Source organism: Lontra canadensis, unplaced genomic scaffold (assembly GCF_010015895.1).
Source record: "Lontra canadensis isolate GAN:19392208 unplaced genomic scaffold, GSC_riverotter_1.0 scaffold5, whole genome shotgun sequence".
Taxonomy (NCBI): Eukaryota; Metazoa; Chordata; class Mammalia; order Carnivora; family Mustelidae; genus Lontra; species Lontra canadensis.
Window position 1 is genome coordinate 2,644,025 of NW_022630999.1, and position 27,744 is coordinate 2,671,768.

At 38.0% G+C, this 27,744-nt stretch overlaps 1 protein-coding gene across 2 annotated transcripts; it reads right to left on the reverse strand.

The window, feature by feature from the left end:
• Positions 1-1,354: 1,354 nt before the first annotated feature.
• LOC116864097 (UDP-glucuronosyltransferase 3A1-like) lies at positions 1,355-27,744 on the reverse strand. Of its 2 annotated transcripts, XM_032851323.1 has the most exons (7): positions 27,541-27,744; positions 25,206-25,307; positions 13,624-13,732; positions 10,666-11,197; positions 4,399-4,630; positions 2,690-2,909; positions 1,355-1,691 (listed from the first exon to the last, which is right to left on the reverse strand). In XM_032851323.1, the coding sequence occupies exons 1-7, from the start codon at positions 27,632-27,634 to the stop codon at positions 1,415-1,417; spliced, it is 1,566 nt and encodes a 521-aa protein (XP_032707214.1). In that variant the 5' UTR covers positions 27,635-27,744; the 3' UTR covers positions 1,355-1,414. The 2 variants fall into 2 exon arrangements, with proteins under 2 accessions (XP_032707214.1, XP_032707215.1); XM_032851324.1 differs by lacking the exon at positions 13,624-13,732 and having other exon boundaries at positions 27,541-27,625.

Genomic DNA, 27,744 nt, shown 5'->3' on the forward strand with positions numbered 1-27,744 from the left:
CATCTTCCATTTGAATTATTTCAACATGTGGTCACAACTTGGAATTGGACAATCAAAACTGGTATCTGGGGCTATCCCATCTATCTGTTGTTTTCTTCACTGTGTTTCATATACAAGATACTGTACATTTGAAATGTTTAAGGATATATTGAATTCCACATGAAAACACAAAAACAATATGATGGCACAACCATAGGAAGGTAAAATGTATTAGACAAGGAACCTACCAGAGAGGGAGAACTGGTGTCTAGTAAAGGGGATATAAAAGTCAAAAAAGAGTGGGGAGCTACAGATAATCACATGGAGCCCCCACAGCAGCCCTTTTCAGAGAATCAAACACCAAACATATAAAGTCCTGGTGGTTAGGCACATATTTTGGGGTGTATTTTGTGAGGAACTGAATGCAATTCCTATACATAGAGGGATATTCTATGCCATATTTGGGGGGCAGACAGATGTCTCCTAAATCAATAAGTCCTGGGAACTCCCATTATCACAGGACCTGAGATTCCAGAGGTTCATAGGGAGGTCCAGGATCTTCAAGTAATATATTCTAAGAGGGGCAATCATGAGAGGGAACTGTGAGAAGTGAAAACCACAGCATTACCTGTGGTCCAAAGTCAGGCTCCATGTCTGACAAGCAAAGGAGGTACTCTTCACAGGTGGGGACTCAGAACAGAGACTACAGGTAGAGTCATGGGAGGGTCATCCCTGCCTAGCTGCAGAGTGGGGACCAGGCTTCCTGAGCTTGGAGATAAGGTGAAAAGGAGATACAAGTGGAAAACCCAGCATAGAAGTACTGGCCAGTATCTTATGTCATATCATGAAATGTGAGGGTGGAGAAAGGGCAGAGAGACTGAGATATCAGACACCAAGGATGAAGTAAACATGACCCTCTGTCTAGAGACAGAGTGGGGTTGACAGTGGGGCTCTCTACTGAAGGTTTGGGTCTGAATGAGGAGACCACTGAAGAGAGGCAAGTCAAGGAGCCAAGATCAAACTCATAGACACAGAAAACAGAACAGGAGTTGCCACGGAGTGGGGATGGTGGTTGGGGGCAGGGATATGAGGAATTACTATTTGATCAGCATGGAATTTGATTTTGGGAAGATGAAAACTGTTTTGGAATGGGTGGTGGTGACGTTTCCATGATAATGTCAATATGCTTGATGCCACTGACTATACAATTAATGGCTAAATAATAAGCTTTATAAAATATATATTCTACCACAATTTAAAAAAATAATCCCAAGATTACTTCATAAGAATTTCCAAACAGAGGCAGAAACAGCGAGGAGATTATTTCTGCACCACCCTCAGGTACCAATATGGAGAATACACTAGGGGTGTCTGTGCTAGGGAAAGCCTTCTACAACCTATAGCTCCCCAAATATCCATTAAGGCTGCACCTCCATTAGGCCTTCTTCATCTTCCTGGCCCCACACAACCACCTGGCCACCATACCCAGCAGCTTCCCACAGATCCACAGTGTGCTCAGGGTGACCACCAGCAGGAACAAGAAGACATCCAGCAGGTACTGTTCATGCCATGGCTGCTGCAGGCCATGGGGCTTGAGGTGGGTTGCACCTCCTGTCTGGAGGATGTGGTTGATCCAGCCCACCAGCCTCTGGGCAGGGGTCAGGGGGTGGGAGCGCCTGATGATGCTGGCGGCCACAGCTGCTGACTTGTACCTGTTAGCAGAGACAGAGGTGGGGTGTTACTCACATGGTCTCAGAACTCTTAGAGACCTTGTATCACACACACACACACACACACACACACACACACACTTTCATCCATATGCACAAAAGACTCCGTTTCAAGGAAAAGTGGTTGGCCTGGTCTTGTCACAGTCTAGCTGGGTCCCATTGAAAAGTTCTAACTGGTCTATCCATGCAAAGATCCATGCTTAGGGCTAAAAGTGTTAAATTATAAAAAGGTGACTAACTTGTAAGGACAAGTCCTACCTAAGGACACTTATGGTACAATAAAGGAAAAGGTATAGGAATATATGTAATGTAACTAACATACATCCAAATCAAGGTAAATTACCTTGAGACTCTAACAAGATATTTAGTTCATCATGGTTACCACATCCTTATGCTGGATGGCAATTTACATAAGAGAATATGGGCCTTTTACTGACTCACTTAAGAGAAATTCATCCCATCTTACAATTATGATTGAATGGGGTGGGAGAGAGGAGCACATTTAGGACTGCCACACAAAGGCTTCCTGCCTCTCTGAGGAGACGATGTTGGAGATGAGCCTGACTGTCATGAAGAAGCTAGGTCTGTGAAGAGAAGGGAAGGGTGTCCGAGGGAGCAACACTGACAAATGGTCTGAAGCAGGAAACTCTGTGGCATATTGGGGTATAAGAATGTGACCTCCTGCTTAGTGCAATTCTACTATCAGTAGTCCCAAAATATAAGACCTCTAACAGACCCTATGTAAGTAGGTCAGAGTCCTCACAAGACTTCAGATAGAAATTTTACTCAATATCTAATCTGAACTCCCTAGTCTTGCTCTCAGAGGAAAAAGGGCATCTGTTAGCATCGTACACATATTATTCCGTGTCTTGGAAGTTTCAGCTTTTATTGAAAAAAAAAAAAAAAAGCACTACACAGTGCCATTTGTGTTGGATGTCTTCATTCAGTCTAGATGACCACAAGCCCAGAGAACTCCATACCTCTTGTCTTCAATTACTTCCTTTATCTTCAGAGCCAATGTCTCTGCCTTAACCTGCTTTAACTGGATAGAGACACCAAACTTTTTGGCTTCTACTCGGATCAGGTTTTCAGCCTGTTCTCCAAGGACAGGAATCCCTACCATGGGTACACCATGTTGGATGGCCTCCATTATGCTATTCAATCCACCATGGGTGACAAAGAGACGGATGCGTGGGTGAGCTGTTGCAAATCAGGAACAGAGCAGAATATTTCAGGGTGAAAATTTTCAGAACATCTTTGAAAGGATCAAAGGCAGAAAAAAAATACAAAGGGATCTTAAAGTATGTTGGAGAAAATAGATTACTGTATTAGCTTAAGACACACTCAAGGGTACATATTCCCCAAGATAAAATATTCTGGTCTTTTCTCCATACAGAGATTCTTCTAAATCAATCCTTCTAAGACTCAGAACCCAGGGACAGCTGCTGAGAACAATACTAAGCACAACATTTCCCTCCATACATCCATCCATCCCTCCAACCATCCTTATATTTCCACTCTGTTTCTCCCTTTGCTTCTCCTGTGTCTGTTTTCACACTATTACTTTCTCCCAGTGCTACTCTCTCTTTTCTGATTTACTATCTCTATCTCTCTCTCTGTCTCTATCTCTTGCTCTCCAGGTTTCAAGCTCTCCCTTTCACTGCCCATTCACTTCCCTCTTATCTGAAGGCTAGCACATTTACTGACATCATAGCTCATGTGGCATTCATCAAACTTACACTATATGTGGTTTCTCCTTAATTTCACAAAAATCCTCTAAAGTAGGCAATGATGGACCACTCATCTCGATATTTCTAGTTTCTGTGTGCTCACCCCTCTCTATTTTGAGAAAACTAAAACAAGTGCTAATAATGAAGAGTTTATCTCAAACACTGCCTCTCAATAGGGATGTGCATTAGAATCCTTTTGTGTTTCTTTGAAAGTCAGAATCCTTTTCCCTATACCGTGCCTTGTGAATAAATGTGCAGAACCCTCTATCTTAAGTTCCCAATATGTTTGTGAGCCATAATCTTGATGAAGAATGTTTGATATAGTCAGTGGTTGTGGCACTGAGGAGCTCCAAAAGGTGGCACATGGACAAAGGGGTGTGAGGAGCTCTCTGTTACCAGAGAATATGATGGGCAAAATAAGCAGCTAAGGCTGAGAGGTAATTCAGCTTGGAACTCAGATGTTTTGGCATACCCTTCAGATACTGTCACCAATACTTTGTGAAAGTATGAGTACACCTTTTGGGAAAAAGGAGAATGAACCAATATATGTGAAAGTGTTTCTATAGTGACATGGGGCTTAATAGATGTTTTAGAGTTGAGGGAAAACAGTGGCAACATATCCTTTGATATGTGATCTCAGAATCCATAAACTGTCTTTGACTACGTTTGGGTAACCTTGTTGAATGCCAAATATGGTATGGTCAAAACAGCCTGATGACAATATCACTTCTGGGGGCAGCTATGAAGACTGAAATAGAAAGAAAGAAGAAAACATAGCAGTTTTAGCCATTTGGGAAGCAGAGCCTGATTTCCCAAGAACTTCAGCTGGCTGCTCCATTCCTGTCCTCTAAAGATTACCTTTAGGTACCAGATGCCCTTTCTCAGACTGGTGGGGTTGCGCAGTGGAAACTTAAAGACACATAAATGGAAAGAGTGAAGTAGACCTGAACAGTCCTTACCCAATAGGTCATTCTGAGGAAGCCAGTCCATGATTTTCACATTTGCTGCCAATTTGATGTCTTTGGGCCAATGAGAAGGATTACACTTCCATATCACCCCTTGAGACAGATGAGCAAAGGCACTGTTCATTTCCCTGAGAACTTCCTGGGACTGATAGATGCTCACAATAGAGCCCAGGGACACAAGGACAAAACCAGAGTCTCCAAATTTGACAATGAAATTCTCAAATTCCTGGAGAGAGATAAAAAAAGAAAGGAGGTGGACAAAGTTGTTCATCAAAGCCAAGATGCTTTGAAATGAAAGTCAGCTATTTACTGAATATGCCTTCCTGTCAGTGCCTAGAGCTCACTAGGTTCTCCTAGCCCCTGGACAGCTCGGTGCCTTCTGTACTCTACTCATATCCATTGTGTCTGGTGGCCTTGAATTCATTTCTCTGAGACCTCAGGACACATCCTACCATATAAACACTTTCAGTAATCACAAATAAATATGAAGACAGCTGTAGGTGTCCAGCCACTGCCATAATAGTCTAAGTTGCCCTTGAGGCACTCAAAGCATATTGTAGCACCAACATCTAGACCCAGACCTCGTGTGTATAACAGTGTTTTATAGCAAAGGAAAGTGGAGTTGGTGGGAATCTCCTTCTTCATTGAAAACATGGTCCCCGTACTAGGGTCATTCTCATCCCTCATTCTAGGTGAGGGGAGATATGGTCATTTAGGAGTGTTCCAATGCCAGAGCAGAGGTGCTAGTGCCTGGGAGAGTGCCAGTTGGTGTCCTGGTCCAATAGGGGGCAGCATGCCTTCTGGAGGCTGAGGTAAATGCTGGGGAATGTCTCTACCGGTGTATCTCTTTCACATGCTTATTAGCCATCTATTTGTCTGTCTTCTTTGTTGAGAGGTCTCGGAAGGTTTCCCCCCCTTTTCTTAAATTATGGTTTTCTTTTTTTTTTTTTTTAAGATTTTATTTATTAATTTGACAGAGAGATCACAAGCAGGCAGAGAGACAGGCAGAGGGAGAGGAGGATGCAGGCTCCCTGCTGAGCAGAGATCCCGATGTAAGGCTGGATTCTAAGACCCTGAGATCATGACCTGAGCCGATGGCAGAGGCTTAACCCCCTGAGCCACCCAGGTGCCCTTTTGGTTTTCTTATTGTTTAATTTTTTTTTTTTGCTCAGAAATTTATTCTCAAATGATTCAGGGAAAGTTTATAATATTCTTTCAACTTTCCTATAATCTTATAATTATTTAAGAGGAATTTAATGGTGTATTAGAGCTTTATCAGCTATTAGGAAAAAAAACATGCTGCAGCTTCACAATTCCGTTTCTCTTAAAATCTTTGAAAAATATATTTTGGAGCCCTTAAAATGTTTTTGAGCCCATGTTGCAAAGTTTGAACAGCTTCATCATGGGCAGATCATCTAGTTGGCCCAGGTATCTTCAAAATACTTCATCTGTGAGATGACTCTGCAAAGAATACAAACAATAGTTGTGAAATGTTGTATCCAAGTCAGTAAATCCCAGTAGCGAAGAAGCCATATTTTCTCCAATGAGATTTTAAAAAATACCTTGACAGAGTTTAATTTTAAGAGTTCTTTGTATACTATATGTATTTGTGTGTATAAAGTGTTTGCATATTTTGAATAGCACTTTTGGACAGATAAGTGTGTTCCAAATATTTGCTCTTGTTCTGTGGCTCCTCTTTTTATTGTCTTGACAGTGCCTACATAGAACAAAATTTTTAAAAGATTTTTATCTATTTATTTGAGAGAGAGAGAGAAAGGCAACCCAAGTGGAAGGGGGGTGGGGGGGATGCAGAGGGAGAAGCATGCTGCAGGGAACCTGATTCAGGAATCCATCCCAGGACCCTGGGATCATGACCTGAGCCAAAGGAAGCTTAATTTACTGAGCGACCCAGATGCCCCCACAACAGAAAATTTCAACTTAGCACACTTAAAAACTCTTTTTTTCATAGAACATGACTTAGGTTTGCATTTAAAAAGTTTTCATCAACCCATAGTTCATCTGAATTTTCTCTGATATCATATTCTAAAATTTTTATACTTTCGCATTTTATATTTGGGCCTGTGGTCCTTTTTGAGCTAATTTTCTTGAAGAGTGTAGGGTCTGAATCCAATTTATTCTTTGTGTGTGCACATATCCATTTTTTCAGCACCACTTTTTTGAAAGTCTACGTTTTCTTAGTACTACTATCTTTACTCCTATGTAAAACATCAGTTCACTAAATCTGTATGTATCTCTTTTAGGGTTCTTTATTGTGTTACATTTATGATTGATCTAATCATTTGTCAGTATCATACTGTGTTGATTACTGTAACTTTTAGTAAGTTATGAGGTTGAAAATGTCATTCCTCCCACTTTGTTCTTCATTTTCAATATTGTGTTGGCTTTCCAGGATTTTTGCCTCTCTATGCAAATTTTAGGATCATTTTATCAATATCTGCAAAATAATTTGCTGAGATTTTGATTGTGTTTGCACTGAATGTATAGGTCAATTTGGAGAGAAAAAAATCTTGACAATATTGTGTCTTCTTATCCATGGACATGGAATTTCTCTCCACTTACTTAGTTCTTTGATTTCCTTCATTAGAATTTTGTAGTTTTCCTCATATAAATCTTTACATATTTTGTGGATTTATTCCCAACATCACATTTTTGGTGGTGCTAATGTAAATGGTACAATGTTTTTAATTTCACATTCCCTCATGCATTGCTAATATATAAGAAAAGTGTTCATTTTTTACATTAAACTTCTTTCCTGTGACATTGCTATGATTGCTTTCTATTCCAGGAATTTTTATTTTTTATTTTTTGGCTTTTTCACATTTTCAAAATGGACCCTCATGTCATCTGCAAACAAAATAGTTTTACTGCTTTCTTCCTAATCTATATGCCTTTTATTCTGTGTTGTATGTTTGTTTGTTTTGTCTCATTTCTTTTGTTAAGACATCCAGTATGAGGCTAAAAGGTGACGGTGAGATGACATACTTGCCTTGTATCTGATAGGTTGTCCTCTCATTTTCTATATAACATCCTTTGAAATAGAGAAGTTTTTAATCCTGATGAAGGCCAATTTTTCTATTTTTTCCTTTGTTACTCATCTTCTCAATGTCATTTCTACAAACTCGTTGTGAAATAAGTCCATGCAGATTTATCCCTTTCTTTTCTTCTAAATATTTTATGGCTTTTAACTCTTTAATTATGCCATCAATCTATTTTGAGTTATTTTTGGTATGTGGTATGAGGAGGGCTCCAAATACATTCTCTTTCATGTGAAAATCCAGCAGGCTTAGCACCATTTGCTAAAGAGACTATTCTTTCCTTCCTTGAATGGTTTTGACACCCTTGTCAAAAATGAATTGATTGGTCACAGATGTATGAGTCATCCAACGGTGTTCTTTTTCATATTCTTTTGGTTATTCAAGGTCTCTTACATTTCCATATGAATTTGAAAATTGGCTTTTTCATTTCTACAAAAAGAAGAGGCCATTGAGCTGTTGATAAGGATTAGATCAAATCTGTACATCACTTTGAGTAGTAATGTTCTCTTAACAAAATTAAGTGTCACAACCCATGGTCTGGAGAGGTCTTTCTATTTATTTAGGTCTTTCTGAATTTGTTTCAGCAAATCTGTAGTGTTCAGTGTACATGTCTTTCAACTCCTCAGTTTAATTGGATCCTGTTGTACATAGTTCTCTCAATTTCATTTACGGACTGTTCATAGTTGCTGTACGGAAACACAAATCATATTTGCATATTGATATTTTCCCATGCAACTGTGCTGGGTTTGTTTATTAAAACTAGTAGTTTCTTTTTGGTATATGAATTTTTTGGTATTTTCTACTTAGAGAAATATGTCCTATGAAAATCAAACTATTTCTACATTGTTCATTCCAGTTTGGATGTGTTTTCTTTCATTTTCTTGCCTACTTGCTTTGTCTAGGGCATATCTGAATAGCAGTGATATAAGTAGACATCTTACACTACTGATCTTAAGAAGCACAATTGCAGTCTATCATAATGAGTATGTTTTTTGCTGGGAGTGTTCCATATACTCTTTATCATGTTCAAAAATCATGTTTATATGTCTAGTTTTGTGAGTGTTTTTATCATGAAAGAGTCTTAGTTTTGTCAGATAACTTTTCTGCCTCTCTTGACATGATATGTTTTTTTCTCCCATTCATTCTAATAATGTGTTGTAGTACATTGGTTGATTTTATTATATTAAACCATTTATAAAATATCCTTTATCTCCTGTAAAAGTTATGACATAAGTCTATTTTGTGTAGTATTAATTAGTTTACAACCACCCATAAATGATTCTTAAGAAATTTCTGATTTAATCCCCTAAAAATTTAGTACCCTAAGAATACAATTTTGTCATTGTTCAGAAACATAATTTCTTCTTCTGCATTGTTTGGTTGTCCCCAGCTCAAAGCTTTTACTCTATTATTCAATCTGGCTCTATTTGACTCCATCCAAGACTACATCATAAGACCTATCATCCCAGGAAACCACTTAAAATCAGTTTTGCTATCTTTTGATAATTATAAGGTTAATGTAAATCTATTATTTAAAATTGAAAAGAGCAGAGAATGACATCAGAATAAGAGGCTCCATGTTCTCATTCTCTAAAAGAAATGAAAGAAAGAAAGAAAGAAAGAAAGAAAGAGGTAAAGACAGACTGCACCCAGGCAAATGTGTAACCAGCCTCACCTAGGCCAGTAATTAAGTTATGAAAACACCCTCTCACCAGAATCCCTACCCCCAGCAGGTGAATATCCACATGAATAAGTATAAAATTCAATCCTCAACTTAAACCATACAAATTTTCAACTCAAAATTGATTAAAGAGTAACTGATGGCCTACAGAACAGAAAATATCTGCAAACTGTATTCCTGATAAGAGATAAATCTCCAAAATCTCCATAAGAAAGAACTACAGCTCAATAGGAAAGAAGAAAGAAAGAAAGAAAGAGAGAGGTAGTAAAAGAAAGAGAGAGAGAGAGAAAGAAAAAGAAATGAAAGAATGATCTTACAATCCCATTAAAATCAGGCTGGGGGTGGGGGTGCCTGGGTGGCTCAGTGGGTTAAGCTTCTGCCTTTGGCTCAGGGCAGGATCTCAGGGTCCTGGGATGGAGTCCCACATTGGGCTCTTTGCTCAGCAGGGAGCCTGCTTCCCTCTCTCTCTCTGCCTGCCTCTCTTCCTACTTGTGATCTCTCTCCCTCTCTTTGTCAAATAAAAAAGTAAAATATTAAAAAAATAAAAGGCTAAGGACTGGAATAGACATTTATCCAAAGACAACATGTAAATGGCAAACAGATATATGAAAAAATACTCAGAAACACTAGTCATTAGGGAAATGCAAATCAATTCCACAATGAGATGTTAATTCATACATATTAGTATGGTTATTATTAAAAAACAGAAGAAAACTGTTGAGGATATGGGGAAATAGCAACTCTTATCTACCACTGTTGGGAATGAAAAACAGTAAAGGCACTATGGAAAACAACATGGAAATTCCTCCCCCAAATTAAAAATAGAACCACCATATGATGGAGCAATCTGAGTTCTCTCTCTATACCTAAGGAAATGGATATATACATTTATATATGCATATATAAAATATACAATTATATATATAATATATATATATATAATGGAATATTTTAAAAAGAAGGAAATTTTGCAATATGGGAAAACATGGATGAAGCTTGAGGACATTATGCTAAGTGACCTAAGCCAGAAAGGCAATACTGCATGAATTAACTTATCTGAAGCATCTAAAATAGTCAGATTCATAGAATCAAAAGCAGAAGTTGGTTTCCAAGGTTAGAGTGGGAGCAATGAGGTAAAAGGCCAGCTATTATTCCATGAGGAAAAGTTACAAGTAAATGAGATGAATAAGATCTAGAGATCTGATGCACAACATGGCACCTAAGTCAATAATTGTACTATTATACTATTAAATATTGTACTATTAAATATTGTACTATTAAAAATTTGATAAGAAAAGTCTTATACTAAGTGCTTTTTTCCACATAAAATAAAAATCAAAATAGAATACAATAGACTAGAAAAGTAAAATTAAATTAAATTAAAAAATAAAAATGTATATCCTCATTGCTTTGCCTGTCTAATCGTACTTCACTTCCTCTTCCCTCTGCCAGGGGAGCTACCGGTTCTGTCTGCACTTAAAAGTTCTGCATGAAGTCCATATTGAGAGCTAAGATTTTACTTACTTGTGATACTGGTTTAACAGGTCTCGCCATTAAGCCTCCAACATACACAGTGTTGGGAAGTAGAGGCCGAGCAAACTCAAGGGCAAAGTCAGAGTTAACAAACCACAGCTCTGCTTTCTTTAGAAGATGAGACAAAACAGGCCTAGAACCTTCTGGGAAATGCTCCTTGATGGTGTTGTCATATGTAGAGTGGAGTCGCCATTGCTTCAGGGAAAAATCAAAAAGCATCAGAAAATTCTTCAACCTGCCCCAGAAGTCCATATGGTCAGTTAGCAAGGAACGGAATACTGGAATATAAGACACAGGGATTGGTAGCCCATGGTCCATACTGCCAAACTGGGTGGGAAGAATTGCCACAAACGGCTTCCCAAGCTTCTCAGCAACCAGGAAAGAACAGAAGTCAAATGCTTCGATGAATACCAGGTCAAAGTTCTCGTTTTTTAAGAAATCCATGATATCTCCTCTCCTTAGCAAGTCACTGCATCGAATCCCCAGTTGTTCCATTAACTTTACAACGTTCTCAAATGCTTCTCTGTTTAAAACAAAAGTAATGAGAAATATTTATTGAAGGTGTTAACTTCATGATACTTAGGAGAATCTTTGGCTCAAAGAAAATATCCCAGGTAAGTAAGACCATACCTGGCAGCCGCCCACCTATGTTACCAGTGTTCAACAAATACTCTACTCTGGATGTTTCTGCTTCCTAAAATGTTCTTATTTCCTCCCCTACCCTTTCTCTGGCCAATCCATATGCATGCACTAGCAAAGCTAATTTAGCTCTTCCTGCATTGAAAGCATCCTTTGACACTAGTAGATCTCAGAGTCTCATGTCTATTTGGTACATTCTGTGATGTTCTGTTTAACTTTCATTTGTGTACTGAACTTTTCTAAGTGACTATCCTGTTTACTAACCAAACTGTGGAAGTAACTTCATAACATCAACATTCACGATGTAGCTCTCTTATTTGAAATTAAATATATCCTGAATTTGACAGATTGCCTCACACAAGGAACTTCCTGATGGTAATATTAGAATCCAACTTCTAAGCTGAATGTGAGATTTATATCTTCTACGTGAAAATATTAATATTTAAAACAAACAAAAATAAAAGCCTATTTGAAGTTAACTACTACCTTTCTACTTCATGCCAGCTGGAGTATTCACAAAATTTCATGCTAAAATTTTACCAATTTTGAAGACTCTTGCCTATGGCACTACTCCAGGATCTATTCTCTCAATGTTTTCCCATCGGTGCCTTCAAAGGAAATGATCCTTTTCATACAGCACATGGCAAGATGAGAATATTCCTGACCAGAGGTTACAGGTGCAGGTGCTTTGGAGACCCATAGGCCTCCTACATGAATGAAGGACTGAGAGAATCAGTGGCCCAGCAAACCTATAACCTGTACAATATTCCACCATGTCCGCCCAATGAAAGAAGACCCACAGGTAAGAGCTCATTAACATGAAGATGCCCACACGTGCTATAGAATCAACTAAAAGTGACAACACATGATTTGCTGAAATTATCCTCTATTATATTTTAAAAGATTTTCATAAAGAATGGTTGCTAAATGTTACTGACAAATTCAGAATATGAAGTACAATTTCCTCAAACGTAGAGCATGAATCATATTGAAATTAAGATAATAAATGAAAAAATACAGGAAATCACTGTGCTCAGTGTTTTGTACCATATTTAACATGCGAGTGAAACCAGTCTTTGAGGGACGTCTGGGTGGCTCAGTTGGTTAAGCATCTGACTCCTGATCTCAGCTCAGATCTTGATCTCAAGGTTGTGAGTTCCAGCCTCCTATTGGGGTCAATGCTGGGTATGGAACATACTTAAAAACAAAAACTAAACAAACAAAAAAACAGTCTTTGACATAATAAAGCTGAGGGGGAAGAGATGGGACATATAATTCGAGAATATATGAGTAACAACACAAGATAAAACAAAGTTTCAAGTGAGTACTTTAGATCAGATCTCTTACAGATAAGAGAATTTGGTGCTCTAGTTTGACTATCAATTGGGCTCTATGGAAAAGGCCAGATTTTAGGACCACCTAGTAGCAAATAGAATTTCTTTGTGGGGTTTTTTGTTTGTTTGTTTGTTAGGATTTTATATATTTATTTGAAAAAGAGAGAGCACAAGTGAGGGAAGAGGCAGAGATTCAAACAGACTTCCCACTGAGCAGGGAGCTCAACAGGGGAACATCAGTAGGCTCAATCCCAGGACCCTGAGATCATGACATGAGAACCAAAGTCAGATGCTTAACCAACTGAGCCTACGAGGTGCCCTGCAAATAGAATTTCTAAGGAACGAAGGGGCATGGACATTAGGCCTGTGTGTTAACCAAACAAAGGATAAATTTGTGTCTTTATCCTCTAATGTCAAAAAAGAACTTTCTATACATCCCCGATAATGACAAAATTCCTCAGGTTACTCGCTGGTTGTATATCGCCAAGATATTTCGGTTTTTTTAAATGAGTTTAAAAGATAGTGTTTCAAGGTATTAAATAACAGCATTCATAAGCATCTTTCTATTCTTGAATTTATGTGAGGGTAAGGGAGGAACAATAAATGTAAACTGGTGGTTCTCATCGCCTATTGACAATGAGAAATTTGCCTATCACAACTTCTGTATTTTGGAGAATATATATGCAAACACCATAGATGAAATGTTGCAAGGAAGATCCAGAGGAACAATCCCCCTCACTATACAGAAATACATTCATGCTTTCAGTGGAAGAGTCACAGTATACATACACTGAATGACTGGTAGTGCAAAACTCATTTACTCCATCCATATACTGCCACCATCATTGATCTCCCCATCCATCCACTCACCCATCCATCCATTTCTCTTAAATTCACACCAAGTATCCATGCATGCAACCATTCATTTCTATCACTAAAATAGCAAGCCTTTCATTCAGAGAATAAAAGAAATTACCTGCCATGCAAAGCTTCTGTCACAAAGAAATCAAAAGAGTTATTAAAATCTTTTCTATGATCTTCAGGTGGAAGCCAACTGATAACATTGTATGAAATTTCATTCTTTTCTAAAAATAAAAAATAAAACACCAATAAGGAAATGTTTAATGATACCATACAACCCTTATTAACATTGACATGATGATATCATGTTTGTTTACTCCAAGGATTGTATATATACGCAAATGCTTGCTTTTTGAACGTTGGTTTGGTTTGGTTTTTCTGCTTTCTCATTTCTTCAATCATGCAAACTGCAAAACTTTATTGAGAACCATATAATGATACAGTCACTTTTACTCATTTTAAAGTAAGAGAAGTTTCTGTTTAAAGTTTACACTTAAAGGTGTAACTAGTCACCATTTTATAGGTGAGAAAGGAGTGCCAGATAATTTGTCAAGAATGCACATACAGTGAATGTATAATTTGTATTTGAATACAGATCTCATTCACTGCCAACTGCCCAGGCATTTCCCATTTAGAAAAGAAATCATTTTCATTAAAATTAAAAGTGATACATGCACAGGTTTTTCACTCTGCCAAAAAGATACCAAAACCTAATTTTAAAAAGCAGTCTTCTGCAGCCCTACTCCACATCCTGGCATTTCCCCATAAGTCATGTGTAAAAAAGAGTCTGATGCCATTTTTTAAGTTGGGCAGATGATGGCTTTCAAGCTCCATCTCCCTCTTAACCTTCTGGGACATATCTTGGCAAACAGAGAAGAAAGCCTCAACATGCCATCTCTTAAACAAGGAAGAGTTTCAAGCCAAGCAACCCACACCCATATAGGGGAATCCTCACCTCCACCCTACTCAGAAGCTTCCATAATTGGTATTTAGGGACAAGAGTATGGGAGTAGCCTTTCAGTGGCCCTGGCCATGTGTCTCACGCAAACCTATTTTCTGTGTCAGCTTAAATTGTGCTTCTGAATCCCTGCGTGAGCTGAGATTGACACGTGGCTAGGCAGAACTCTGTGACCAATGGTTGTGTGTCTCAAGGGCTGCCCCCATTATAAACAGTGCTCTGGATAAGACTGATTCCAGTTTACAAGTGCAACGAATGGTGTGAGGAAGGGCAGTCACCATGCCACAGGTAGGAAGAGATCCACACCTGAAAAAGTAGAAGGCGCATACAGCCCTAAAAATTGCCTTTGCTCCTGATGCTGATTACCTCCCTGTAGCTAAAAGAAAACCTTGACTAACGTGGTAATATGGTAAAACACTGATGACATGCCCATGGAGTTAATTCAAGGGGTTTATTCAAAGTGACCACCACTGAGGCCCCTAGCCTTGATGATACTAACTGGGACATTCTGAAGAAGAAACTTATAAATATGAGCAGGTTAGAATGGACATTATCCCAAAATACCTCTAATAACCCAAAGAAAGAAGAAAGAGAAAGGCAAGGTAGGGTGGGAGAGTCAGGAAAGAAATTAAAACAGAGTGGAATGTAACATGATACATGTGGAATGTAACATTACTTTAAAAAAAGAAAGGCACAGATTGGCTTTTGTGCCTCTAAATCAGGGCCTCTAAATAGTTTTATCATCAGATGAGATGAGCCACTGACAAACTTTAATGGTCTTAATCGATACTGGGACAAAAAATAACAGCTATATGAGAAGAGCCCACTAGATATATACAGAAAATTTCAGTACTCTTAGGAGTCAAAATGTTAGATAGAGGACAAATTTGTATGCCCTGCCTTAACTACTGGGATTAAATATCCCACAGTCATAATAGTCATTTCTTCTACATTATTTCCTAGGGGCTATGGTTGCTCTTGATATAACAAGTAAAAAACTAAAATAAAATAAAAGTTTGGGCATTTACAATCAGCTTGACAAAAAGAGACTCTTTGGATCTGCCCAACGTATTAAAATGGTTAATACAACCCATAAACAGTGCCTTTAAGGATTAAATCCCATTGTAAAGGATCTGTTAAGCAAAAGAGTGATTACCTCCACTGGTTTTCCCTTTAATGGCCTGGTTTATACTATTCTTAAATAGCAAAGAAGTAATGATGCCTTGCAGTGGATTACTATAACATAATTGTGCAGTGACATATTATATTAAGCACCCCCCATTTCCAATGTTACTGAAATTGCTGACTATATCTAAGTATTAATAGATATTTTACATGCATAGATTTGATAATATGTTCTGCTCAGTTTCTATTTCAACAAGCACTCAGCTAGTTTCTCTTCTTCATCATCTTGGCAGGATACAAATCATTTGTAACTGCTTTCTTATGGACTACCTCAACAACCTGCACACAAGCTTTGCTGGCAACACCTTAACCGCATTCAGTTTTCTCCAGAAGCACATGTATGACATTGCATCAAGGACAACCTCCTTTTGCAGAGATTCATCCAGCATGGGCACTCAGGACACAAACATTCACACAGGAGCTCACAAGAGGGATGTGCTGCTGCCCTACACAAAGCACAATCCATGGTGCCTCAGTTTAATTCCTATGAAGAATTACTTGTCAGTTGAAGGTCTTTCCAGCCCTGACACCATCAAGAAACAACTATTTAGGTTCCACTTCCAGCATGAGAGTATAAGGAGCTTTCCTGGACACACATTTAAACAAGAACTGGTGAAAGTTTTCTTTTATATGTACACACATATTTTCAACTATACATATATATTCTGAAAGCAAAAGGTAGTAGTGAAGACTCTAGGAAGATCGTAGAGCACCAGGAATCTGTCTTCCCACCTAGGTAACAATTGACTGGCAGAATCTGTCTAAAATATCTATTTTGGAACCTTGTAGTCAACTTCCAGAGAAGGATGTAACTGTAAAGTGCAGATAATTTTAGTTAATTTCAGTTATTCCAGCAATGTTCACAGTACCAGCCACCCATCCCCCACATACATCTCATGGCAGGCAGCTGAACATATGTTCATAAAGCAGTTTACACACAGGTTTCAGGAGCCAAAGTGGGTAAAAAGGACGTTCTCCAAATCTCAGGTGTCTGTGTTTTGATGATGAATTGCTACTTCTGATCACATAGGTACAGACAAAGAGTAAGCAGTGATGTTTTTGCATCATGCTATTTTTTTTTTTCGAGCACATTCTGTTCTGGCTGAATGAACTTCTAGGGGTCTTAAGAGACTGATATCTGTTTTTTTCTCCCTGACTTTTCTCTTTTTCCTCTTATGGGAGACAAACATTAAGGGCTAGGATATTGGACAAAAACTACATATATGATGAAAATTAGAAAGTGTCTGTTCATGTCACTAAAAGGCTCAGAAAAGACCTAAGAAAACAAAAATTTACAACTCACATTGATGTTCACCCAAAGGCAGCCTAAAACAACCATAAAATAAAAACAATAAACAAAATTAATTTAAAAAATCTGCAAATCCTGGAGAAAAGAGGAGAGTCTAATCTCCAGATTTAACACATTGTTAAATTCAACAGGTCAGTATTCAACAAAAAACTCAAGTGATACCAAACAACAGGAAACACCCTAATTCAGAGGAAAATAATAAATTAACAAAATGTCCCTGAGAAAGACCAGATATATTAGACTATGACTTTAAAATAACTGCCATAAATATTCTCAGAGAACTAAAGAAAGATGTGGAGAAGGTGAAGGAAAAAGTTTATACAAAATAGAAATGTAAATAAAAGCACAGAAAATGTAAAAGAAACCAAAAATAAAATATAGAACTGAAAAATGCAATAAATGAAATGAAAATTTCACTAGAGGGATTCAAAGGCTGATTTGAGCAAGCCGAAAAAATAATCAGTGAACCTGAAGATAAGACAATGGAAATGATCAAGTGTGAAGAACAGAAAGTTAAGACATTGAAGAAAAGAGAACATAGTCTAAGGAAACATGTATGCAGTGTAGATGCTCAGAAGGAAGAGAGAGAAATAAAGGGATAGAGAGAACATTTTACATATGTAATATGTAACAATGTAATACATAATATATGTAATATATTGTACATGTAGTATACATATATGTTATGTATATGTAATATGTAAAATAATACATATATTATGTATAAGTAATATATTATGTATATGTATTATTTTACATATGTAATATGTAACAATGTAATACATAATATATGACTGAAAACATAGTAATGGCTGAAAACTACCCCTCCCTAAACTGGATGAAAGATATGAATATAAACATCCAGGAAGCTCAACAAACTCCAAGGAAAATGAACTCAAACACACGCATTATAATTGAACTTCAGAAAGATAAAGAGAGAATATTAAAAGCATTAAGAGAAAAGTGACTTATCACATACAAGTGACTGCCAATGAGATGATCAATAGATTCTAATAAGAAATTTTGGAGGCCAGAAGGTAGTGGCCCAATATATTCAAAATGCTAAAAGATAAAAATGAACAACAAAAAATTCTGTGTCTTGAAACTCTGAATTTCAAAAGTGAGGGCAAAATTAAGACATTCCCAAATAAACAAAAGCTAAGGCAGGTCATTACCACTAGACCTATACTGACAGAATTGTTCAAAGGAGCCCTTCAGAAAAAATGAAATGATACCAGATAGTAACTCAAAGGTGTATGGAAAACTAAAGATTTTAATAAAGGTAAATGCATAGGAAATTATAAAACTATTATCATAACAATGCTTTCTAACTGCACTTGTGGTTTCTACATGATTTATGAAACTAGTACACTTTTAAAAACCAAATATTAGTTTAAAAACAAGTCTTATTTAAACTTTATTTGTAATTCCAATCAAATTTTCTCTGTAATTTAATGTACTAATACATTTAAATTAATGATAGTTTATGATTGGGGGCACGCAATGTTCAAAGACGTAATTTTGCAACATCAACAATTCAAGGGGGTGGGGATGAACCAAGCTTTGTAGGAAGAGAATTTTTGAATGTTATTAAAGTTAAACTTTATGTGAGTGACATATGTTTATCATGTTAAATTAAATCCCCATGGTCATGCACATTAAAAAATAGCTATAGAATATACATAAAAGTAAATGACAAAGGAAGTTAAATGTTTCATAACAAAGAATCAACTAAGTACAAAAGAAACAGTAATATAGGAAGGGACAAAAAAGCTATAAGGCACGTAAAAAAATAGCAAAAGGACAGATGTAGTCTCTCCTTTCAGTAAAAACATTCAATGTACATGGATTAAATTCTCCAATGAAAATATAGACATTGGCACAATGGATATAAATACAGGAACCAATTGTAATAGCCTTGTATGGTGACAGATGGCAGCTACACTTGTGGTGAGCACTACATACCATGTACATTTGGCAAACCACTATTTCTCACAGCTGAAACTAATGTAAGTTTGTGTATCAACTATATTTCAATAAAAAGTAATACTTTAAAAATAAAATGGGTTAACAATGGGGGAAAGAAGGTGTGGGGTATATGGGAGCTAACTATAATATCTTTCAACTTTTCTGTAAATTTACAGTTATTCCAAAACAATGAAATGTGTTAAAAAAAATACAAAAACAAGAAGCTCACAAACACACACACACAAAGGAAAGTTTTTCCAACTATATATACTGTCTACAAGAGACTCACTTTAGAGCCAATGACACAGACAGACAGGGAAATAGTGGAAAAAGATATTCCAAGCAAGTAATAAGCAAAAGAAAGCAGAATTAGATGAGAAAATGCCAAACATAATAGACTTTAAATCAAAAAGATTGCAAGGGACAAGGAAGGACATTATATATTAATAAAGATTCAATAAGGCAAGAAGATATAACAATTATAAACACATATGCACCTAAGGACAGACCATCAAAATAACTAAAGCAAATCTGGCAGAATAGAGGGAGAAACAGATACTTCTATATAATCATTGGGCATTTCAACACCCACTCTTAATAATGGATAAAAAAAAAAAAACAGAAAGAAGATCAGTAAAAAAATAGAAGACTTACACACATTGGCCCACTAGATGTAACAGACATATACAGAACACACCACTGAACAGGATATGCATTGTTCTCAAGGGTACGTGGGACATTTTTCAGCAAAAGCTCTATGTTCAGCCACAAATAAGTCTCAATAATGTTAAAACATACTTATCACAAGCTATCTAACCACACCAGGATGAAGTTAGAAATCAACGACAGACAGAAAACTGGAAAATTCACAAATTGTGGAAATTAAACATTATCCTTTTAAATAATTCATGTATCAAAAAGAAATCACAAGGAAAATCATAAAATACTTAGAAAGAAATAAAAATAAGCATGCAACATACCGAAACATATGGGATGCACCAAAAGCAGCAGTTAAAAGGAAACTTAGAGTTTCAATGCTTATACTAAAAAGGAAGTTATCAAATCAATATCCTACTCTGTTACCTTAAGACACTGGGGAAGAAAGTGTACTAAGCCTAAAACAGATGGTAAAATTGACAAAGATTGGGGGAAACTAATAAAATTGGAAATAGAAAACCAACAGAAGTCAATGAAAGCAGAGCCAGTTCTTTGAAAAGATCAAGAAAATTTACAAACAAGAAAGATACAAATTATTAGGAACAGAGATGAAAGAAGGAACACCACTAATGACCACACAGAAATGAAAAGGACTATAGGAGAATTCTATGAACTTTAGATGGCAATAAATTAGACAATGGGTGATGTGGACAAATTCTTAGAAAGACAGAAACTACCAAAGTTAATTTAAAGAAGAAAAAGACATTCCAAAGACACCTATAAAGATGAAAGGTTGTTCCATTGGGTAAAGAGCACAGAATCTCTTGCCATATAGATATCCAAAATGTACCTGAGGGTTACACATGTGTCTCCACACACCAAAGACACAATATACAGCATGAAGAAAGACTCCTTATCCTCTACAGATTTTCAGACATTACTGATCATAACCAAGACACTGCTTCATTTCTCCACATGCACAATGCTGGTCTTTCGAAAAAAAGACACTCTGTGAAACATTGAACTCCCTCACCAGCCTCAGGGAGCAGGTCTCACAAAATACCATAATGACTTTCTTATACAAGATCCAACTGAAATAAATGAAACACAGGACATTCTCATCATCAAACACAAAGGGAAATGCCCATTCCATCCCCACCACTGACCATCATAAAAGCCCCAAAGCATCCTCCTTTCCCTGCTCTCTCAATGTATGTTTGGACCAGCTTGAGAGTTGCCTTTATCTGTCCATGAAGCCTGATCATGTTACTAATAAACCATTGTGTCTTTTTAAAGAGTTTATTTTGAAGTAATCTTTATACCCAAAGTGGGGCTAGAACCCACAAACCTCAGATGGAGAATTGAGCTCTTGAATGAGCCAGCCAGGTGCCCCTAATAAACCATTTTATAACCTCTTTGTGTGTAAATAAGGACAACATCCAAACCTAACTTTGGGGTGGGTGGAGACAGCCTGTCTCTGAGTGGTCAAAACAGTTTAGGAAGAAACAATACTATTATAATCAAACTCTTCCAGAGTTTGGACAAAATTTGGGAAACACTCATCTGTGAAGATACACTGTTGACAAATAAGCACATGAAAAAATGCATAGCTTCATTAGAAATAAATAAAATGCATATTAAAACCACCATGAAATACAACCAACTGAACACCCACACAACAGTAGCTAAAAGTGAAAAGACTAACCATACCAAGTATTGACAAGGATGTGGTATACATGGAACCTGCAGTCACTTCTGTGAGAATGCAGAATATTATAGCCTCCTGGGAAATAGTGTGGCCATTTCTTAAAAACTTAAACAGTACCAAAACTATAGTTCAGCCACTATACTCCTGCCAATTAATTCAGAGAAAAGATAGTACATATTCATAGAAAACTTGTACATACTCTTCATAAAAGGTTTATTTGTAATAGCTCATAGCAGGGAACAACACTAATGCCCATCAACAAGCAACTAAATAAACCCATTGTGGTAATCCAGATATATAATACTATTCAGCGAAAACAAAAATAAAAACAAAACAAATCTCAAAATATTTATGCTGAGTACACTAAGCCAAAATGGGAGGGTGCATAATTATGATCCCATTTCTATAAAATCTACACAATGCTATCTAACCTATGGTGACATATTAGTGATAGGTAGGTAATGGGAATAGAAAGGTGGGAGAGCTGGGAGGGGAGATTGCAGAAGGACGTTAGAGATATTCTGGTGGAGGAACAAATACATTTGTTATCTTGATGATGTTGATGGTTTCATAGGTATATACGCACATGTGAGTATATATATGCATATATATGTATATCTCAGCATATGTATATGTCCGAATATATCAAATTGTAATTTTTAAATATATGCAGTTTATTATATGCCGATATTACTTAAATACAGGTTGGAATAATGAAGATAAGGAACTTCAGTCTGTGGCCACAAGAAGACGACAGGACCTTATTGAAATTCTCACTTTAAACAACTAAATAAAACCAGACCAAATACATGCTAAAATGGTTTTTGGACATTGTACCCCAGGTAGTGTAGGACATTCATGGATAGCTGGGGAAAACTTCCAAGATACAACTCATGGAGGAGATACCCAGATCTGGCCTGGCCATCTCCCTGTGGGAGCACTTCAGATTTGGGAGAGGACATGGCAGCTGGAACTCACAGGGCAGAAAACCAGAATACTACAAGAGAGCTGTAGGGAGAGAAAGCTCCGGGGTTGGGGTCTTCCTGAAAACAGTTATTGCAAACATGGAAGAAAACTACTCAGGACACCATAATGAATAAACAGAACAAAATCCAGAGGTTATAGAGAGACTCTTCTAAATCTACTACTCAGCCTTGACAGTTAAGGAAGATCTAAGGAAAGCTCCCCGATCAGCTAGATAAAGGTGCATTTTGATCTAACTCCTGTAGGTTTTTCTCAATTGATTCCAAAATTCAGAGGGAATGTTGGTTGTAATTTATTAAACTCTATGAACCCTAATAATAAGATCTGACCTGGGGATAACTGGGTGGCTCATTTGGTTAAGTGTTCAACTGTTGGGTTCAGCTCAGGTGATGATTTCATGTTCCTGAGATGAAGCTCAGCACTAGCTCCATGCTCAGAAGAGTCACTTGGGATTCTCTCCCTCCCCCTCTGCATCTCCCCTCCTCTCTCTCTCTTTCTCATAAATAAATAATAAATGAATAAATAAATATTTTTTAAAAAAGGAGAGAAAGAAAGAAACTGACCTCACCCTGATAACAGCAGACTAAGATATTGGGATTTTTAACTCCCAGGCTAAGGTGAACACTATTTGATAGATTATCTGAGGAACCTATGAATCCAATCAAAGCCTGAATTCTAACATAGGGCTTCCTTACATTATCTTCTGATCTGCTCTCCTACAACCATATTCAACAAAAGCAGAACTAGCTGACTAAAGGGGTGGAACTGTCTGGTCATGATGATGTCTCTCCAGATAACTTTGCTTCAGTGATTTTAGGCAAGCCCTTGAGAATCAATGATGTAAGAGATCCCCCAAAACAAAGACCTGTCACTTGGGCAATATCTACCTGGTAGAGAAGTAGAGCAAGCTCTCTTAGGAAAAGGAAGAGTCAGAGCTGCAGACAACTAATTCTTCTGTAGGGTGGCTTCTTATACTTGTGATTTCAGTTAGTGATTGAAATAATCTTACAGGGGCACCTGGGTGGCTCAGTGGGTTGGGCCTCTGCCTTCCGCTAGGGTCATGATCTCAGGGTCCTGGGATGGAGCCCCGCATCGGGGGGGGGTCTCTGCTCAGCAGGGAGCCTGACTCCCCCCCTCTCTCTGCCTGCCTCTCTACCTGCTTGTGATCTCTCTCTCTCTCTCAAATAAATGAATAAATAAAATCTTAAAAAAAAGAAAAAGAAATAATCTTACAAGTCAATATTAGAAACTGAGGTTAATTCATTATTTCTGAAGTCATTTATTTATTAAAGTTGTACATAATAACCTTATAAGGAAGTTATCCAAGCAGGTAGTCAATGTAGGTTCAAAAGTTTCAATATTGAGTATTGAATCGGGTCAACAAAAATAATCCAATCACGTGTTCCCTTATTTGCAAGCCTCTACCAAAGTCTACTGCTGAAGAGAAAAATAAATAATCCATTTCTAAACCTCAGAAATTCCCGGTGAATGGTAAATATTGCAAGAAACTCTGGACTATTAAAACTTGGAACCAAGAACAAAACTAAGGGAATCCATGGGTCCTCTGAACGGTTTATAGTTTTGAGTGTGTGTAAAGAGTTAGAGGGTCTAAAGTTTTCAGCAGCTTCTCAGTCTGTGGGAACCACCAAAATGAAATGATAATGGACTACAACTACCATGGTTGGCAGTCAAGGCAAATACACAATCAAACTGACAAGGCAGATACAAAGGGATGTGTACAGAAAGGAAATCTAGTGAAAAATATAGTACTTGATCTAGAGGGTGATTTAACAGCAACAGAGCCTGAAGTTCATCTTCAGAATTTCATAATTGCTCAGACTTTTTTTCATCAACAATCATTAATTTTGGATTTTTTTAAATTAAAGTCTCAGCAATTTTGAATGAGACACCCAGAGCTTAAAGTTCTGGATCGACCCACTCTATTATTAACCTGCTGTGTGGACTTGAACAAATCTTTTGAGTTCTCTGGTCTTCTGTGTCCTTGTCTGTCAACAGAGAAGTTTTCACAAGATTGATGAGCTTCATCTTAGCTACAGATTTTTTTGGATTTTCTTAATTCAAATTCAATTAGTCAATATATAATACATCATTAGTTTTTGATGTAATGTTCAATGGTTCATTAGTTACATATAACACCTTACACCAGTTAGAATGGCTAAAATTAACAAGACAGGGAACAACAAATGTTGGCAAGGATGTGGAGAAATGGAAACCCTCCTACACTGTTTGTGGGAATGAAAGCTGGTACAGCCACTCTGGAAAACAGTATGGAAATTCCTCAAGAAGTTAAATAGAGCTACCCTACAACTCAGCAACAGCATTACTGGGTATTTAGCCCAAGAACTCAAGAACTTCTGACATCATTATGCACAAGTCATGGGCAGCCAGAGACACTCAAGAATATAGGCTCATCTCATTGATAGATCTGATCCTAGGACATGATTAAAAGACATCCTTTAAAAATGCTTTCTTAAAAGTTCAGGTCTCATAACAGGAGTAGAAAGTAACATATGAAACAAGAAGAGCAGCTCTCCTTAAATAACAAAAACTGTAAATATGGCTGAACACTTCTGTTCAACACAATTAAAAGCACACCACAGAGTAGAGTTATCAAAATGAACAATAATGATATACAGAGTTTTGCCTAGATGAAGTGACACCTAGCTGAGGGGGTAAAACATGGAGTTATGACATGCGGAGGCCAGATCTACAAATCTTAATATGATATCCAGGAGGTAACAGGAACATACATGCACATATTTTCCCCCTTTATTCAATATAGCTAGATTCAAACAGATTTTGTGCTAAGCAGTGTTATACAGTGTTATACAGTGTTATATAGTCTCTCTGGGATAGAAGAATTCAATGATTACAAAAAAACAAAACAAAAAAAAACCAAAAACACACCTGGGATTAAGAATTCTTCTCCATAAAAAAGCATAGTGACATTGTAACCATGATCTTGAAGAATCTGAGATACCCGGTCCTGCAGTAGATAATGGCTTCCACCTAGGAAAAACACGAAATTTCATTTTGTAAAAATGAGAACAGAGGGTCTGAAATTGATGTGGTGGATAGAGAAATCCAAGGTAAGAGGGCAGAGAGTTGACTGTGAGCAGAGGACAATGAGTTTCTTCAGTCCCCCTGTCTCAGTTTGAGTAAGCAGCAGCCAAGACACCTACCCAGTGTGTGTCCAAATCCCAACCAGTGTAATTGCTCCATCAAGATTTCCTTTTGTGATTCATGGTCTCCATGTCACTGTGACAAGCTTCTCTACTTAGGCCTTAGGAGTTCCTGATCCTGGGTACATAATGATATTAGCCAGCTCTTATGGGGACACAGTGGAAATTAGGCACATTACTATGGAGGGGAGTGGGAAGAGTTCCCATTGACAATTGCTCAGAGATCTTTATGGAATATACTTCCCTTAGGAAATTTATGTTAGAGTCAGACCCAGATACTGGGAACTTGAATATCAGACTGAGAAATAGCCATTGGAGCATAAGGAGGTAGACCCACCACTTAGAACCCAAATCCCTGAGATTCAAAAATATTTGACAGGATGTTTCCAGTTGGAGCTTGAAAATTGCTGAGTATCAAATTAAGTCATTCAGGACAACTGTGGACCTTTAGATGGAACTACAGGATCCTACACATGATAGGTTTGGATATCACCCATCCTAAGATTCCTGAGATTCTAATGAAGAGGAAGTTTGATCCTCTGGGGTGGTACAGGTTCTATCAATGCAATGACTGTGAAAGACCGTAAGCCACCATGGAGATTTTTGTTGACTCTATGGGTCTCGGCAGCAGAAAAAGTCAGAGTAGGAAGAAAGCTATAGACTTTGCCCACGTGGGAAGTGAGGGTTATTTGGAAGATGAAGATCTCATGATTACTGAGTAGGCAAGAGGGATGTCAGACTACAGTAACAGTGTGTATCTGTGGAAATTACTCTAGTTTTTTATATCTATACTGTGTTGTCTGAGGTTAACGCCAGTTATATATAACACAAACCCCTATCCTCCTCAGACTGCCTGCAATGGATCACATTAAATCCTTGAGAAAAATGGGTGGAGGGGAGAAGCCATCCACAGAGGCAGCCATTCCTGAGGGTATTGGGGAACCCAGTGCATTCTGGGCCAAAGGTGGGGCTTCCAGCTCTTCTAAACCATACGTGCTCCCTCCCAGAATCCAGAGGACACGTACTTTAAAAGTACTTTTTTTCTGCCACCTTTTTCACTAAAAATAGTTTTAAAATAGAAAGGAGTTTTTTTTTAAATACTGATTTTTAGGAATCCCCACTGTAAAGTGTAGATTCTGAGGAAGAGGATTGGTTTGAGGTAAGAAATAGTGAGTAAAGTCCAAATGTGTCCATCAGGGAGGTCTGGTGTGCTCTTGCAAAATGCCCCTCATTTCCCTGACCCTCAGGTTCCTGGTCAGGAAATAAAATAGGGATATCTAATTAGATGAACTTGGTGGTTTCTTCTAGCTCTAGGATCCCCAGATACATAGGGATTTAAAGTGATCCCAATAGCCCCCTATCCTTTCACAGTGGATCCAAAATATTCTTGGGGGAAACTCAATCCTATGATAACTCATTATCCTAATAAGTGCTCCTGTTGCCCTTCTGTTCCCATTGTGGAAAAGTAAGGGGAACAATTTCATTGACAAAATTAAATGCTTCACTGTCCTTTAAAATCTTCCAGCAGCACGGGCAAAAGAGAGAGGGGCTCTAAGAACTTGATTGGCTGGGGTCCCTTCCTCTGCCCTGTCAGTCTTCCAGGTGTCCTATCACTAACATATTTTTAGTCTGCACTGTCTCCAAGAGCCTAAAACTGACCTCACCATCCACTTTCTACTGGTATCTACTCCACACCCCCAGATTTTTAGGGTGTGCCTCTGAAAGTATCTTCTTTCACTAGAGTAGATGGCTTAAGGTCTCCAGGTCAGTCTGGAACTAAATTCTGGCCCCAGATATGCACAATGGGAAACCCTTCCAGAGTGGATAAAATGAGAGGAAAGGACACCACTGATTTCTCCACAACTATCTTCCCTATCCCCAGCAGTAGGGACCCCACTCTGACACGCCAGGCCCCCTCCCTCTTCTTCTTCCTCTAACCTGGGACTCAAGCCCTGTGAGGAAAACCACATAGAATGACCCTTTGACCTATGGTGTGTGCCTGAGTCCTAGAGCAGGTACGTGAGGTGCACCTGACTCTGATTCTCCTGCCAAACACTCACCCAGTGAGAATGCAGTCAGAATTTTGATGGCCTCTGAGAGCAGGAACCCAGGCAGAAGGAAGCCTGCTAGCAACAACATTCCCTTCCCCGCCATGCTAGCTCCTGTACCAGCTGTGTCACCCAGCTCTGTGCCCAGATCCCTGGGCCCTGGGCCCTGCACAGTGACCTGTGGGCTCTGGGGACACGTGCTGCACTGGCAACCAA

Bases quoted from the DNA above. Each gene is read 5' to 3' on its own strand.
- LOC116864097 (XM_032851323.1), bottom strand. From the start codon at position 27,634: ATGGCGGGGAAGGGAATGTTGTTGCTAGCAGGCTTCCTTCTGCCTGGG. The intron at 13,733-25,205 runs GTGTGTTTTTGG...TTTTATTTTTAG, and splicing joins AGAAGAATTCTTAATCCCAG to AAAAGAATGAAATTTCATAC. The intron at 2,910-4,398 runs GTAAGGACTGTT...GATTTGCAACAG, and splicing joins TCCTCAGAATGACCTATTGG to CTCACCCACGCATCCGTCTC.